The sequence below is a fragment of the Lacerta agilis genome, chromosome 15, assembly GCF_009819535.1.
Source record: "Lacerta agilis isolate rLacAgi1 chromosome 15, rLacAgi1.pri, whole genome shotgun sequence".
Lineage (NCBI taxonomy): Eukaryota > Metazoa > Chordata > Lepidosauria > Squamata > Lacertidae > Lacerta > Lacerta agilis.
Genome location: NC_046326.1, coordinates 42,666,237 through 42,683,692, shown reverse-complemented (window position 1 = coordinate 42,683,692; position 17,456 = coordinate 42,666,237). Strand labels below are relative to the sequence as shown.

The 17,456-nt window shown below is 46.6% G+C and overlaps 2 protein-coding genes across 3 annotated transcripts; one reads left to right on the top strand and one right to left on the bottom strand.

The window, feature by feature from the left end:
- Nucleotides 1-2,767: 2,767 nt before the first annotated feature.
- Nucleotides 2,768-7,470, bottom strand: CRK (CRK proto-oncogene, adaptor protein). 2 transcript variants are annotated; one of them, XM_033171621.1, is made up of 3 exons: nt 7,214-7,465; nt 5,621-6,159; nt 2,768-3,813 (listed from the first exon to the last, which is right to left on the bottom strand). In XM_033171621.1, the coding sequence occupies exons 1-3, from the start codon at nt 7,407-7,409 to the stop codon at nt 3,676-3,678; spliced, it is 873 nt and encodes a 290-aa protein (XP_033027512.1). In that variant the 5' UTR covers nt 7,410-7,465; the 3' UTR covers nt 2,768-3,675. The 2 variants fall into 2 exon arrangements, with proteins under 2 accessions (XP_033027512.1, XP_033027513.1); XM_033171622.1 differs by having other exon boundaries at nt 3,671-3,813; nt 5,791-6,159; nt 7,214-7,470.
- A 5,330-nt stretch (nt 7,471-12,800) lies between these two features.
- On the top strand, nt 12,801-16,900 carry LOC117059791 (zinc finger protein 883-like; the record flags this gene model as incomplete). Its single annotated transcript, XM_033171620.1, has 5 exons — nt 12,801-13,461; nt 13,715-13,796; nt 14,077-14,156; nt 14,688-14,814; nt 15,495-16,900. Coding segments are annotated over exons 1-5 (2,106 nt in total), but the record flags the coding sequence as incomplete, so codon positions are not given.
- Between the last annotated feature and the right edge of the window lie 556 nt (nt 16,901-17,456).

Below are 17,456 nucleotides of genomic sequence, written 5' to 3'. Positions count from 1 at the left end.
ATTTGATTTCTATACTGCCCTTCATCTGAGGATCACAGGGCGATTTACACAACATAAAGAGCTCAAGAGGGTGGAGAGCCCAATGGCACAGATTTTCAGACTTCTCCGACGTGTATCTTTAAAATCCTCATCTGTAAGGCACTCAATGCCAACGCCTGCCAAGAGGCCCACAGAAACTTTGGACTAGCCCAGTGCACAAGTAGGCTGCAAACAGGTAGAAATAGCTCAGTCAACAGTGAATATTCGGCGCCGTGAGCAGCTGGCATGTCCACAGGGAGAAGTTGGTTTGAACTAGTTTATTTGTCAGCTACTGTATAGTCTCAATAGTCACAATGCAATCTAAATTTTCAAGTACATCAAAGCAGTGTGAAAACTCTTATATGCCATGTGAGTTATATACAATTTAAACTGGCAGGAAAACTGAAACTCATCCACTTTGGGGACACATCATGTCCTTTTAATAGTAATTCAATTTGCACCCCACATCTACACAGAAGTTGATCCTAATGTGCAAAGCACGTAAGAAAATATTGAGGTGCCTTTTCAATTTCGTTACAATCATCCTAGGTATCTCACATATCCCCTATGTCTATATTTTTAAAGCAATGAGTCACAAATACAGTTTTTGCAATTTTTATTTACTTCACGTATTATGCACATGTCAATTACATACTACAAAAAGTAACTGTCAAGAAAGTGTGTAGTGTTATATAATACAGTGGCACATTTTTACATGTTTTTTTAATTCTTGTTCGCTTACTTAGTATCTTTCATCCAAATGGCATGTTATTAAAGATGATTAAAATACTTGCAGTATTAGGAATTCCAACAGATTAACAAGATTAAACCACAGCAAGTTTTAGTATGAAAGGCTGGGTTTGACTTAGATGGAAGACAGGATACACAGCAGCCCATTCAGAGAGTGTTCAGTATACCAATGCAAAACTGCACCAAAGAGAATGAAGACAGGGCAGCCGATTGTGGTGCTGTAGTTAAGAAACCTTTATGAGTTACACTAGCTGTAGCACAAGTTAACCACCCAACACTGACCAACTGATGCGGTCTTAAATCTCTAGGAGTAACTAGGAAGGAAGGAGCTTCTCTGTGGCAAGGAAAAAGTAGCCTCCGGTGTTGTGCAGTTTAATGTCATCCATGATTTCCTGCCTTTCCAGCCTTACTCAGCACAAACATTGTAGCAAATCGAAGTTTGTTTTTCTGTTCCTTCTCAATCACTGTTGCATTCTTAAACACAGGGACTTTCCCCACACAACTTAAGAGAAGGGGTGGGTGGGGGTCTTCCAGATGTTGTTGGATGACCACTCCCATCACCTCTGCACCACTGGGTGGGTTTGCTGGGCTTGACTGGAACTGAATGCCAGCAACACTCGGAGGACAAAAGCTGGCTCCCTTCCTTCTGCCAAGCTGATCAATTCCAAACTGAAATGGACTGTAATGCCTGTATTTTTTATTTAAAAATGCAGCACATCAAGGTTTAATTGAAAATATTGCATTTCTCTGTAAAATACAGTTCCATGACAAAATTTAAGTGTGAAAGAGGAACTACGAAAATCAACAAAAGCAAATAAAGGTCTATGGATTTTAAGATTGTAGCATGTAGCTGTTTAATAAGGAGTTATGTTATCTTACAGGAAATGCTGTAAAAAGAAAAAGGAGGAGTTTGCTGAGGAATTGGTCAACTTCATAGAGACAGTCAGGCAGGTCTCAACTATCAAATTCCAGTTAAGGAGCAGAATTAAATAATAATAATCTGCGTTCCCCATAGAAATCCAAGAAGGTTCGTGAAGGCAACTGATTGTGTTCACGGCTTGCCCAAGAATTTGGAAGCATGATCTAGATAAAACAGGCAACCAGCACCATCAGAAGGAATATTACCTGCCAACCTGAATTATCGATCAGCAAGAGCATTTTGCTAAAACCTGTCTGGTGCCGTCACACATCTACAGCCAATTTGCATGACTCTGTAGGCACTGCCCTTTCAACATAAAGCAATTGCACTTAAGCAGAAGTGAAGAACTAACATGACCACTGCAGTGTTCCAGCTCCAAGGGCCTGGTATATTCTGCACATGGTCTCCATACTGGGATCCAGCTACTCCACTGCAACGTGTAACAAAACACTTATATGGGAGCATCCAAAGGACATTTCAGTTCTTTATCCTTTAAGAAGAAAAGCCGCCTTTACAATTGCTGCCTATTCTGGTCACAAGTCTATTGTTTTGCACATTTTGGCCAAAAAGCAAATGAGGAATTGCTGCATCTGGGTGGATTGTTGGATTGTTTTAAAAAGGATTTGTGGGGAAAGCAGCCTGGGAAATATTAGCACAAACGTTGGATGTTTAAGTAGTGAAAAAGTGAAGGGATAAAAATTAATTTTGTGAATTATGAATGTATTAGAATCAATCCCAAAGCATTTAAGTATTTCCATTAGTTTATTAAAAATAAGATCTTCATGGAGCCATCATTTGAATGCTTTACAAATGGAAACAAACAGACCTAAATAGCAGGTTTTTTTAAAAAAGCTCTTGGCATTTTGATTTCTGATGGCAATATTCAGTGCCTATTTTCTGGGGGGACACAGGGGTACGCACGCCCCTAAACATTTTGTGAATCGAACGGGAGAAGAAACAATTTCTTAATAAAAAATATTTGTTTCTTCTCTAGCACGGTGAATCGTCAGTTCCGTTGCTACCCCCAATGGTGGCCTCATTTCCTGAGTCTCAGACGGAACGAGAGTACCCCTAAACATCTTTTTTAAGGAAAAAAAGCACTGGCAATACTTATCTTACTATACTGAATGAATAAAAGCATGCAAAAACTTTGAGGCACTTCCATTTCTTCCTGCAGCGCATCAAAGGTTACATCTGGAGTGTAGTGCTCAGATCTGTAACAGATTCAGCAACTTGTATCGTTACCCATATTAGTGATTAAAGTGCAACAAACATAGTTCTCTGCACTTAGAGGAAGGCCAAACAGTCTACCTAATTTTTTAGGTTTTAATATCTACTTCTGGAATTAAATCAGTAACTTGCTATGCCTGTACTGCAGATTTGATTTCTGAAACCCCCCCCCCCCTTCTTGGGAACTCTGGAGAATAGCCAAAACGTAGAATAGTTATACAATAGCTAACCCATTCAAATGATGGTAGTTATGCAACAGCTATCCCAGTATCAAAATAGTATGTTTAAAAAGTCGCCTGCAATGTGCAAATTGTACTCATTATGCAACAAGTAGTCATGATGCAGGAGTTGCAGGTCAAATCCAAAGAGAGGAATTTTCTTGGGTTAGCAAGTTGTGAGCTTCCTACTTAACCATTCAGGTTTGCTGCCTACAGACAAAGCAATGGGACTGGTAAAGCCATACACAAGAACCCTCTTGAGGTGGCCAAATCCTACTTCCAGCAGGGGGGAGGGGAGGGGAGAGGGGAAGTGATGTCTCTGATTCACCTATCCTTATGTGCCACTTTGGCACAGAAGCCATTGAGTTTCGTACCCTGAAAACACAAGCCTCTTTTAAGTGTCGGGTCCCAGGGATATTTCAACTATATCAGTGTCTTGCAGAAGCGACACTGCTTTTGGCATCTAGGAACAGTCTATGGCAGCTGCAGCGGAACACAGTGTGTTTGTTCCCATCTGTAAGCAGAACCGTTGAGCCATACTCAGCTGAAGTCTTCCTCGGGATTCTGTTGATCGAGCAGCCGGACATGCGTGAACGGGAAGTGTCCTCTCTTGCCATTGCACTCTCCTTCCCACTGGCCACTCATGTTAATCTTGGTGACCTTGACCAGCTCACCGACCTGCAGCCAGGAATGAAAGCACCACTGTTAACAACTCCTTGGACAAGTAGAAGCCACAATTATTTGGTCAAAGTAGTCAGTCACAATAATATATTGAGCCAAGAACCCCTTTCCAAAAGCACCAAGGAGAATGGGAAGCAGTGAAATTAAGACACACAACCAGCAAAACATCAGTGGAGACTCTTGGCTTCGCACTTTCAAGACCACAGAATGGCCTTCCTGGTGCAGCCTGCACAGCTGCTTGCATGAAAAAACACAAAGCTGCACCATCTCAGGTGCTGCTCAAAAGCAAGTGAAGTCACTGGGGGGGGGGGGGAATAAAGCTCATTTAACAGGCAGCCTACAATCACAAAAGGTTTCAGGTTTGAATTGGCCCATTTTATTGCTTTCATAAAATCAAGGACCTCTCAGTCGAATGATTAACTACATGCAAAGAGCAGAAGGCAAATCCCGCTTGCTGCAGGAACTGAAGATCCCTGTGGGGCTTGAATTTAGCGCCAAATATATGATCAGGATGAAAACTACCTGGTGAGCCTAAGGAAACAGTGTAGCCTCCCAATAATATTAAGGAAGTGGAAACAGTAACACTCCCATCAGGCAGGGTCTCTACCATCAGACTCCTCCCAGGAAGCAGGACAAAGCCTTGCAAGTCACCTTCACCTGAAAGACTGAGCAAAGAGCCTCTCCCAAATCAGCTGCCCCACGAAGGTCTACTTTGCCATTTACTGCTCCAACCTCTTGCTCTTGAAGAACCGAAGTTAGGGTTTTATCACATAAGGGAAATGCTGCATACAGTGGTACCTCTGGTTTATGAACTTAATTCATTCCGGAGGTCGGTTCTTAACCTGAAACTGTTTTTAACCTGAGGTACCACTTTAGCTAATACCCCCCCCCACTGCTGCCGCCTCCGTACGATTTCTGTTCTCATCCTGAGGTAAAGTTCTTAACCAAGGTACTACTTCCGGGTTAGCGGAGTCTGTAACCCGAAGCGTTTGTAACCCGAGGTACCACTGTAGTATGAAAGCATAAACCTCTAAGGAGACAGCAGACCTTATTGAACCGCATAGCAGTGTGCTATCTGCAATATTTGGCATGGCAATCTATTTGCCAAAGCAATGTGTCTAATAAGGCCTTTCAGAAAACGGCGTGGATGTAGAGAGTCCCCTTGTCTCTGAACAACACAGAATCCTCATTCTTTTGGATGCACAAGCATACAGAATGACACAATTCTAAAGTTCCGTATAGGCTGCTCCCAGATTTCAGCATAATTAAACCTTTAAGGAAAAAACAAAAGTGGCAATCGGATGCACTAGGGACAGCAGGCAAGCACACCCTGCCTGCCCAAGGGTCCAACAAAAGACACCAGTGTCACATTTTGTAAAGGACCCCTGGATGGTTAAGTCCAGTTGAATTCGACTATGGGGCATGGCACTCATCTCTGCTTTCAGGCTGAGGGAGGCAGTGTTTGTCTGCAGACAGCTTTTCCAGGTCATCTGGCCAGCATGACTAGACCACTTCTAGCGCACGGGGCACCGTGGCAAGTGCCAGAGCACATGGAAACACCATTTACATTTAGCACTGCAGATGCGTAAGGACACAGGACAACATATTACTGCAAGGTCAGGACTGGCCCCTTAATGGTATGCCTTCACCTCCCCTTTCATATATTTTAAACAAAGAACGCATGAAAAGCATAACTACTTTTGATTAACAGCAAAAGGATTCTTAACCTCTTAGGATGCAAGGCTATTTGAAAGAGAAATTGCTTGAACCAATCTCTTTTCACTACATTTTGCCCATTATGTACCTCCAAAGCCAAGGCTGTCTTGTCGTAGGCATTAGGGACCCGCTTCTGGATAACCCGGGCAAAAATGGGGCCATTCTGGAGGTTGGGGAGCGGAGTGTTGATGCTGGGCTGGGCATAGGGACCTGGCTCCGGCCCACCCAGTGGCTGTGGGAGCGCACTATCCTGGTTACCTCCAATCGGAGCAGATACTGAAGCAGAGGCAGGTCTATACTTCTCGACGTATGGGACAGGGATCATCCCTCGCTTGCCTTCGCTGTCTTCTGCATTCCACCACTGCTCTTCAGGCTTTTCCCGGATTCTCAGTATGTCTCCTTTTTTAAACGGAAGATCTTCCTCATCGTTGCCATTAAAGTCAAAGAGAGCGCGCACATACTCAACCTCTTCCTGCCTCAGCTGCACGTCACTGTTATGTTTGGATTTTGAAACAGGTTCTATCAAGGTTGTAGTGTCCAAGTAGTGTATTTTGTAGAACTCCAGTAAAGCTGGCAGGGAGTCAAATTCTTGGTCCCCTATTCGAAACCTAGGAGGATTATTTGACCCTGGGAGTGGGAGGGGAGAAAGCAAACTACAGATTACTTACTCCAGAAACTATGAGCATGGCCAAACAGATAACTCTGACTGTAATTAGCTTTCTTTCAGTACAATCAACCATTCAATTTGTGACTGTCCTAAATATTTAGTTTATATGCAACCATCTAAAAGCACTTTTTTTTTACTAAGGTAGTAAAAATACCCCATTGTAAAAGCAAACAGAAAAACTCTCCAGTGTTATGGAGGGTCACCACACAAATGTGCCTTGTCCTGCATTCTCAAAGCGAGCATCACTTGGGCAATCTTCTCTCCATAATGGAATGAACTGCCTCCCCTCCATGCATAAAGTTGTGCGTTCAATTTACAGGTTACAATCTGAGCCCCAACCACCAAAGTAACCAAGCCAAGAGGTTTTACAGCACTGTCAACAAACACTTGATTGCAAACTCCGCAAGTGCTGCTCTTCCAAAAGATTTCAAAGGCGCTTCATGCCTTTAGAGCAGATGCAGGTGAACCTAGCAAGCAGCGACAAACACGACACTGGAACTTTGAAACAATTATAAAAAGCCAAGCGTAGGAGCAGCGCATATGTATCAGAAGCAAAATTCCAAGTATGTTGGAAAATGTACTTGGCCAATAAATTATTCCTTTTCCTATCACTCCTATCTGTTCGGTGCCAATCGCAACAGTAGAAAGGAAGGAATGAGAAACATTGCTGGCTGGAACGAGGCAGGAGCCTTTCGCGGACCGTCTGGTCGCTCCCAAAAAAATTGGGGGGGGGGGCGTAGAGAAGAGCGAAGGGCGGAGCCCGGAAGGCGAAAGTTCCCTCTCTCCCAGTATACAGCTACCCGAGGACTGGGGTCCACCCCGTCTCGGGCAAAACGCAGGCGCGGCCTAGCCCGCCAGACCCCGAGGAGGCTCCGGTCTGCCTCACCAGCCTCGTGCTGGGGCAGCCCCGGCCCCGCCCAAGGCAGCGGCGCCCGAAAAGGCCTCCCTGGGCGCCCGCGGGAGCTGCAGGCCCCTGGCCCCCACGAAGGGGCGGAGGAGGCGGCGAGGCCGCACCTTGGCTGTTGACGATGTAGTGGGAGACGCGGGAGCTCTCGGAGACGGAGAGGACGAAGTCTCCGGGGATGCTGCTGGAGTCCCGCACCAGGAAGGTGCCGTGGCGCTGCCCCTGCAGGAGCCCCACCGCCTCCACCCGGTTCAGGCGGCCCCAGTACCAGCTCGCCTGGTCCTCCGCGTCGAACTGCCCGGCCATGGGCGCCGCCTCGGCCCGCCGCCACCGCCGCACCAGCAGGAGCAGGAGGGGCCGCAAGCCCGGCCCGCCGCCGCCGCCGCTTCCCTCCCCCGCCCTCCAGCCGCCCAAGATGGCCGCCGCCGCGCCTCACCGCCCGGAAGTGACGCTGGGCTCGACCGGAAGCCCTCTGAGGGGGGGGAGAGAGAGAAAGGCGCCTGTTGAAACGTCATAGCTCTGCGCCACGGCCGGGGGCTTAGAACTAGTCAGGAGGATATCTGACAACTCGGAGAAGGAACTTCCGGAAGCAGAGTCTTGCAAGCAGAGTCACTGTCCCGAAAGCTCCTCGCCCGGCGCGCGGAAGTGGATGTTTCATAGGGGGCAACTCCGAGGGCCCGACGGGGCCGCGGCCCCCCAATAACACATTTTGGGGGGGCCGCCCCCCAAGTTGATGGGCATTACTATTCAAATAGTGTGCGTGCACCACACCCTGTGATCGATTATGCGGGACAGTGCTTACCAGACCCCCCCCCCCAATATTTTATTCAACCCTAAGATCTTTATGACGTAGCTGCCAACTATGATAGAGGAAAGTGGTGCCCCCATGGCCAGGAGCAGTCTATCTCCTGCCTGAGAGAAGGTTTTTAGTTGCTGCTTTGTGAATAGGGTTTTATGGATTGTAAATGTTTTATCAATGATTTGTTAAATTTTGGGAATTATGTATGCTGTATTTCTTATGCTCTTCTTATGCTTCATCACCCATTATTTATTGCTCGTAAGCTGCAATGGTAAACAGCACAGAAATACTGTACAATCAAACCAAGCTTCCATTGAGGCCTTTTGCCACAGGGTCCTGCTGCTGCTGCACATCTTTCCAGGCTCTTCTGTGGGAAGCAGATAGGAGGGCTCAACTGGGGTGGACGCCCCCACCCCACATTCTAGTCCAGCAGAAGCGAGCCTCTTCTCCTGTGTTGCTGCTTGGAATCTGTTGTGGCTGCAGCTTTAAATGAAGCCAATTAATATTGTCTGCACCTGCTGGCAGCCTGCCCCACGGGATTGCATGCTGCGGACATTGCCACCTCTACCGGTAGATGCTGTCCGGGACAACATGGGTATTCAGTATGCCAAGCATGGGCCCTTACCTAGAAGTTGATATGGAAAAATTAAGGGGAATGGGGCTATAAAAGCCAACCCCAAGTTCTATTTGTCAGAGAAGATAGAGATAGAGTGGAGGCAGGAACCAATGGAAAGCAAGGAATATCTTTATTTTTCTGTTGCAGCAGAATCCTCACCACCAACCTGCAAGGTGGTGAGGCCCCAGAATAAAGGTGTGCAAGTGCTTTTGAAGACTTTAGAAGTCGCCCCTTAGCCCAGAGGCTTTCAACCTTTTTGAGTCCACGGCTCCCTTGTCCAACTACAATCTTTCTGTGGCTCCCCTGAAGGGAAACACTCCAAGCCTCAGAAGCCCTTGCCTGCAAAGCTGGCAGCCCCTCAGCGTTTAACAATCTCATTTTTTGTTCCCTCAGGCTCCTCTCCTCTCCCATCTCCTTCGCAGTCCTCTGGGCAGCAGCCACCACTCCAGCCCAAAGAGAGGTGTCTTCTCATGCTGCCACCCCCCCCCCCCGGGGGGAGGAGGATGCCCCCAGCCTTAGTGTCCTGGTGGAAAAAGAGACATGAGTGGGCATCAGAGGTGGGAAAAAGGAAGGAAAGAGGGACAGAGGCCAGAGTTGCCTGTGGCACCCTGACCATCATTCAAGGCACTCCAGGGTGCCATGGCACACTACTACAGTTAAAAACCCCTGGACTAGGGGTCAGACATGGCTGCAGTCTTGCTCTCTGTCCTATCTTAGATCACTTTTACTTGGTGATATTTGACTAAGAAATTGGTGGATTCATAGAGAAACAGGGCTAAGTGAAAATATCCATTGTAAATAGGCGCATCCGGATACTTGGTTACCATTTAACTGAGTTATTATGCTGCAAAGGCCACTTACAGAAGGGCTCCTGTTGGTGTTTTGTGGACACGTGTAAGTGCAAATGCTCCCATCCCTTTGCATTTATAATGGAATATCATTCATTTCCACAACAGATTATATTCGAGGCATTTTTTGGCCACTGGTAGGTCAGGATCCTGCCCCAATCTCATATATCCTATAGTGGTGGCTGTGTGCATCCCCTGAGTTTGGTGAAAGGACAGACTCCGAGGGGATCAGTTTTCCGAAACGGAATCCAGGGAGAGAGGAATCTCCGGGAGATCCCCAACCTAAAAGTACTAAAGGAGAGCACAAAGGAACCGGAGCAGATCTAGGGCCCCCGCCCCCAGCCGTCCACGGCTCTCTAATGCAGCAAAGGCCAAGCAATAGGAACGAGAAGGGAATGGAGGCGCCACGAAATGGCCACCCTCCTCGGGCTCCGCCGGGGTCTTCTGCGCGGCCCGAAAGGGGAAGCAGCCCCGGGACCCCAACCCCAGCCCGTCTCCCCAGCTCCAGGGAGGCAGCACTTACAGAGGAGAAAGACAACCGCCGACACCGCCCGGCGCTTCCCGCCCCTGAGGGCCTCGCCAAAGTTGGCCCCTTCGGGCGCTCGACTTGCCCTTGTCCAGCATGGCGGCAGACCCACTTCCGCCCACTTGCTTGCGACAATCCCACGCCCTGAGTGCCTCTACTAAGATGACGCCCTTTGAGGCCCTGCCCTCGTCAAAGATGGCGGCGGCCCATTGGCCACTCTTTCCGCCACCTTTCCCCCGCCCCCGCCCCATCATTTTCCAGGATGGCGGTGTTCGCTTTTCCGCCTGCTTCTCGCCCTCTTCCAAGATGGTGCTTTGGCGTCACGTCGCCTCTTCCCACCCTCACCGTCTCTCCTGAAATGGCGCCAGTAGAGGACAGGAAATGAGGGTGGGCGTCACTTCCTGCCAGGGAAGAGGGGCTGTGGCCTCCGTGTATTGCAGAGCTGCGTCCTTGGTGAGATTCCTCCCTTTTGTCCCTCGCGGAGCATTGGGGAGAATTAAGAGCCTTTGTGCCTGGAGGTGGGGGACGGGGACGGGGGACGGGCTCCAAATCCAGGAGCAGAGGCTGTGGGGTCTTCTTCTTTTCTTTAGCGATCCCTCGTAGCCAAGTGAAATTGCCTTCAGGAACACATTATTGCTGTCCTTCAGTCGTGTCCGTGACCCCGTGGACCAGAGCAAGCCAGGCCCTCCTGTCTTCCACTGCCTCTCGCAGTTTGGCCAAACTCATGTTGGTAGCTTCGAGAACACTGTCCAACCATCTCATCCTCTGTCGTCCCCTTCTCCTTGTGCCCTCCATCTTTCCCAACATCAGGGTCTTTTCTAGGGAGTCTTCTCTTCTCATGAGGTGGCCAAAGTACTGGAGCCTCAACTTCAGGATCTGTCCTTCTAGTGAGTACTCAGGGCTGATTTCTTTGAGAATGGATAGGTTTGATCTTCTTGCAGTCCATGGGACTCTCAAGAGTCTCCTCCAGCACCATAGTTCAAAAGCATCAATTCTTCGGCGATCAGCCTTCTTTATGGTCCAGCTCTCACTTCCATACATCACTACTGGGAAGACCATAGCTTTAACTATACGGACCTTTGTCGGCAAGGTGATGTCTTTGCTTTTTAAGATGCTGTCTAGGTTTGTCATTGCTTTCCTCCCAAGAAGCAAGCGTCTTTTAATTTCGCGACTGCTGTCACCATCTGCTGTGATCATGGAGCCCAAGAAAGTAAAATCTCTCACTGCCTCCATTTCTTCCCCTTCTATTTGCCAGGTGGTGATGGGACCAGTGGCCATAATCTTAGTTTTTTTGATGTTGAGCTTCAGACCATATTTTGCGCTCTCCTCTTTCACCTTCATTAAAAGGTTCTTTAATTCCTCCTCACTTTCTGCCATCAAGGTTGTGTCATCAGCATATCTGAGGTTGTTGATATTCAACCTTTCTTAACAGAGGCCAATTCTGGCTCTACGCGTCTTCCACAGTGGGGACATACCGGTAGGTTTCTGGGCGGGAGTTGGTTTTGGTGAGGGTTTGCCAAAGGTGCCTTCCTCCTAGATCATTTCTCCCTTTCGTCCTGAGTTTATTTTTCTTCAAAGTACAATACGCCTTTGGTCAAGGCTGTTCTCCAACTGGAGCGCTCACAGGCCAGTGTTTCCCAGTTGTCAGTGTATATACTACATTTTTAAAGATTTGCCTTGAGAGAGTCTTTAAACCTCTTTTGCTGACCACCACCATTACACTTTCCATTTTTATGTTTGGAATAGAGTAGTTGGTTTGGAAGACGATAATCAGGCATCCGCACAACATAACCAGTCCAACAAAGTTGATGTTGAAGAATCACTGCTTCGTCACTGGTGATCGTTCCTTCTTCCAGTACACTGGCATTAGTTCACTTGTCTTCCCAGGTGATGTGTAAAAATTTTCCAAGACACCATTGATGGAATCTTTCGAGAAGTTGGAGATGGCTTTTATAAGTGGCTCATGTTTCACAAGCGTACAGTAAGGTTGGTAGTACAGTAGCTTTGTAAACAAGCATTTTGGTGGAAAAACACACACACACCCCAAACTAGTATTTTGGTTTCTCTATGAATGTCCCTGTGCTCAAACACTCTGCACTTCAATTGGGTTTCTCTTGCAGAGCTCAGGCGATGCTGGATTTCGGCATCAATGTCGTCCCTTGTGGAAAGATAACTGTCCAGGTAGGAGAAGTGATTAACACTTCCCAACATTACACCATCAAGTTGGATTTGTGGCACTGCAGAGGGGTTGTTTTACGCTTGTTGGTGCAGCACTTTGGTGTTTTTTTATGTTGAGCGATAGACCAAGCTTTTTGTAAGCTTCTGCAAAGGTATTTAGGATGGTTTAGAGGTCATCCTCTGAGTGTGCACACACATACATTGTCATGAGCATGTTGAAGCTCTGTGACAGAAGTTACGGTAATCTTACTCTTTGCTTTCAGCCTATTCAGATTAAAGAGCTTTCCATCTGTTCGATATATGATTTCTATTCCTGTATGAAATTTCCCTTCGACAAAAATGACAGTACAACTTCCTCACTCATCAGTTGCAGTTTTGACTTCATTCATTGACTAAAAACACTGAAAGGAAGCAGCAACCAGGCTGATTCATCTCACAGAAATCCCTTGAGGTGCCTGCACATTTTGAATGGTAACTTTCCTAGGGTTTTTCTTTTTTTATTTATACCTCGTCCATCTAGCTGGGTTCCCCCAGCCACTCTGGCAAGTTTACAGCATATATAAAAACATCAAATATTAAAAACTTCCAGATATACGGCTGCCTTCAGATGTCTTCTAAAAGTTACGTAGTTCTTTATCTCCTTGACATCTGAAGGGAGGACATTCCACAGGGAGGGTGCCACTACTGAGAAGGCACTAGGAGAAATAGGGGCTTCTCCTCCTCCTCCTCCTCCCTTTTTAACTTTGAAAAGAAAGTTCAAGTCAGTGCCGTGGTACAGTCCAGGCCTGGTTCCTTGCAAGGCTCATCCACGCTTGCTGAGGAAACATTTTTTCTTCTCCTGTCAGTGTATCCATTTTATAACAGAACAATGTGTTTGTGCTTTGTAGGACTTTTCTAGCACCTCTAATTTGGACAGACAGAACTTGGCGGAAGAAAAAGCAGATTATTTCTGATCCCTTAGAGGTTTGTTGGGAGCACAGATGGATGAGCAAGATTCATCTGACCCTGAAGGAGGAAGAGGGAATTTCATCCTAATGGGGAGCAGCAGGGGATTCCGGGAAAACTCTGTGCAGATTCTGGATGAGGACCACACTCTTCGCTCTGATGTGCAGAGCCAGCAGTTCAAACAGTTCTGCTACCAAGAGGTCAAGGGTCCCCGAGAGTTTTGCAGTCGACTCTACCACTTTGACCGTCAATGGCTAAAGCCAGAAAGGCACACGAAAGCTGAGGTGCTCGACCTGGTGATCTTGGAGCAGTTCCTGGCTGTCCTTCCACCGGAGATGGAGAGCTGGGTGAGGGAATGTGGAGCGAAGACCAGTGCCCAGGCAGTGGCCCTGGCCGAGGGTTTCCTCTTGAGTCAGGCAGCGGAGAGAAAGGAGGCAGAACGGCAGGTGAGACTTTGAATACTCCCAAGGTGCTCTGAACATGAGGTAGAGTGTCCTCAAATTCTCGACCAATGGCACTCCTTTTTTGGAAAGCATCCAGGGAATGCTATCTGATACCCCTAATGTTTTTGCCTCTGCCGTTCCTTTTCTAACTCTTCTCCCAGTTCTCTGTTTGGAATCCTTGTTGGGAGTTCCTGCATTGCAGAGGGTTGGACTAGATGATCCTTGGAGTCCCAACTCTATCATTCTGTGATTTCAGGGAAAATATCTGTCTGCAAAAATGGGCACGGATTCCTCTGAGGCAGAGAGGATTCTGTTGGATACCAGAGAGAGGCCACTGGGTAAGGAGCAATGAGTTATTTCTCTGTTGGGTCACATTCTGTAGATTTTGAAACATAGCAGTGGGTTATTTGAATCTTTTGGGGGAAGACACTTGGGGCTAAGGACCTCCAGGAGGGGAAAGGTATATTTACACTACTAAAATATGAAAGAGGTACAAACATCCGAATATAGTCAGTAGGTGAGGCTTTTTCAAAGGCCCATATGTAGTTAGAGATGCACTGCTTAACCTCCAAAAGAAGCAGACCCTCTTGGCTTCCCACCTACCTTTGTCTCTCGCAGGTGACAGAAATACATCAGTGAAATCTCATCCATATTTTCATGGCAGCGGAGGGGAAGCGGCAGCTGTGGAACCAGATCAGGTAGCGGGAAGGAGCATTGTGGGGAGAGAGGCTGAGGGTGGGGCAGCCAGGTGCCCCTGTGCCCAAGCTTCTGTCAAAGCTGCCCTGAACAAAGGCTAAAAAGGCCGTTTGAGAAGGTTTATTTACTAAGAATAAGGAACAGCTTCCTCACCTCAACTTCCAAATGTCACTTATATTATCCCTCAGTCATTGCCATTTTCTTTATAAAGTTATAATTGAATGCTAAAAAAGGTTTCTAAGAAGTGGACAAACCATAAAAAGAGTGGCCAGGATTCACCTATCCACCCCAATCAGTTGCACAGCAGGGCTTTCCCCCTCTAGTCTCCCCCTTCCCATGTCCCCATTCACCCCTTGAAGTGCACTTTAGGGCATTAGGAGTTTCCCCTGAAGAACAGCGCAGGAGAGGCTGCAAATGTGCAGCAAAACTATCCCATTAAAACAACGCGGGAACCAACAGGCAGAAAACAACAGAGCAATGTCTAGTAGATCATCTTTATGCTATCTAAGTGGAGGACATTTTCCTTCTTTTAGGGTCCAGTGTGCTTTGAAGATGTCGCTGTTTGTTTCACAGATGAGGAATGGGCATTGCTGGATTCTGACCAGAGAGCTTTACATAAGGAAGTCATGGAGGAGAATCGTGGGATCATGGACTCACTTGGTAAGGCTCCAATATGCTGGTTCATATTGTCTGTTTTGAAATTCAATACATACCTCTTTGTAACAAACCTCCAATATTTTGATGGAGCTTAACAGGGCTACTATAGCATGTGAGATTCTAACATCCCCACAGCTCACCTCAAATAGAGGGCTGCCTACTGTTTTGTCTGTGATTATTCTTCCTCCAGTTGTTACTATTATTATCATTCATTTCATTTTTATATCACTTTATATTTTTCAGGGGGGGATCAAAGCGGTTTACAACCTACATTAAACTGCAAATAAAACATTACAGAAGAAAGTTGGGCTCGTTTGAACTGCTCGATCCTTTTTAAATGTAGGCTTCAGAATTGTTAGACAAGTGGAAGTAGCTATTGTCAGGTTTTATGTTTTTGCTGCTGTTCATTTTCAGTTGGTCAGAGAACTTACTGACTTTTGAGATGAAGCAGATTCCATGATCGGGTCAGATCCAACCCAGAAAGGAGCCAGGCTTTTCAAATTCCAGATTCCCATAAATATGTCCATGAATGCTAGTCAACAAAGGCAGTGAACTCTGTAGGAAGACCTCACATCTGAACTCTCGTCAGTTCTCCCTCAATCACAAGCATTCGTTAGCATTGTTCAATAACTGGGGACTCAGTTTCTTCCTGTGACTCTAATTTGTTTTTCTCTTCAATGTAGGCAATGACAAATTAAAAATGATCAAGGGAGACCATGGCGGAATCCACACAATGAAGAAGCCACATAAATATTTGGAGTGTGGAGACAGATTTCATCAGAGCTCACATTCCACTTCCCATCAAATAAATCCCATTGGGAAGAAATCCTATCAGTGCTTAGAATGTGGAAAGAGCTTTGGTCGGAAACGAACTCTCACAGCCCATAACAGAGTCCACACTGGGGAGAAACCCTACCAGTGCTTGGAATGTGGAAAGAGCTTCAGTCACAACAGCAATCTCACTTCCCATCAAAGAATTCATACCGGGGAGAAACCTTATCAGTGCTTGGAATGTGGAAAGAGTTTCACTCAGTGCGCAACTTTCACTTCCCATCAAAGAATTCATACCGGAGAGAAACCCTACCAGTGCTTGGAATGTGGAAAGAGCTTCCGTCACTCCACCGCTCTCACTTCCCATCAAAGAATTCATACTGGGGAGAAGCCCTATCAGTGCTTGGAATGTGGAAAGAGCTTAAGTAAGAGCTCTGCTCTCACTTCCCATCAACGAATTCATACTGGGGAGAAACCCTACCAGTGCTTGGAATGTGGAAAGAGCTTCCGTCACAGCACCGCTCTCACTACTCATCAAGTAATTCATACCGGGAAGAAGCCCTATCAGTGCTTGGAATGTGGAAAGAGCTTTGGTCAGAAGGGAAAACTCAATTTACATCAAAGAATTCATACTGGGGAGAAACCCTTTGAATGCCAAGAGTGTGGAAAGAGCTTTAGTAAGAGCAACCATCTCACTTCCCATCAAAGAATTCATACAGGGGAGAAACCTTATGAGTGCTTGGAATGTGGAAAGAGCTTCACTCGGAAGGAAAGTCTCGCTTCCCACCAAAGAACACACAGTGAGGAGAAACCCTATCAGTGCTTGGAATGTGGAAAGGGTTTCAGTCGGAAGGAAACACTGACTTTCCATCAAAGAATTCATACTGGAGAGAAACCATATCAGTGCATGGAATGTGGAAAGAGCTTCAGTCACAGAGCTAATTTCATGGCCCATCAAAGAACTCACAGCGGGGAGAAACCGTATCAATGCTTGGAATGTGGAAAGAGCTTCCGTTACAGCAGCAATCTCACTGTCCATCAAAGAACTCACAGCATGGAGAAACCATACCAGTGCTTGCAATGTGGGAAGAGCTTCCATCAGAGCAGCGCCCTCACTTCCCATCAAACAATTCACAGTGGGGAGAAACCATATCAGTGCTTGGAATGTGGAAAGAGCTTCAATCACAGCAGCACTCTCACTTACCACCAGACAACTCACAGAAGAGAGAAACCATTTCAGTGTCAAGAGTGTGGAAAGAGTTTCAGTCATAAGGAAAGTCTCACTTCCCATCAAATAATTCATACAGCGGGGAAACCCTATCAGTGCTTGGAATGTGGGAAGAGCTTCAGCCACAGAACAACTCTCACGGCCCATCAAAGAATTCATACCGGGGAGAAACCTTTTCAGTGCCAGGAGTGTGGAAAGAGCTTCCGTCAGAGATCATCTCTCACTACCCATCAAAGAACTCACAGTGGAGAGAAACCATATCTGTGCTTGGAATGTGGGAAGAGCTTTAGACACAGTCGCACTCTCACTTCCCATCAAAGAATTCACAGTGGGGAGAAACCATATCAGTGCTTCAAATACGGAATGAGCTTCACTGGCAGTGACAATCTCACTTCCCATCAAATTCCCAATGGGGAGAAACCATAGCAGTTGCTGTTTACAAATTTAAATATATGAAACTAATTAGTAGGTGGGTGAGTATTGCTACGGTGTTCATATTATTATTATTATTATTACTATTTAATAATTAAATTTGTGCACCACCCTTCATCCGCAGATCAAAACAATAACAAAAAACAAATCAGTGACACCCCCCACCCCATTTGTCATTTGGCGACCCAGCAGAGAAGTTGACCTTGTCTCCAAG

Bases quoted from the DNA above. Each gene is read 5' to 3' on its own strand.
- CRK (XM_033171621.1), bottom strand. From the start codon at position 7,409: ATGGCCGGGCAGTTCGACGCGGAGGACCAGGCGAGCTGGTACTGGGGC. The intron at 6,160-7,213 runs GTGCGGCCTCGC...TCCCACTCCCAG, and splicing joins CTACATCGTCAACAGCCAAG to GGTCAAATAATCCTCCTAGG. The intron at 3,814-5,620 runs GTACATAATGGG...TCCTGGCTGCAG, and splicing joins AGACAGCCTTGGCTTTGGAG to GTCGGTGAGCTGGTCAAGGT.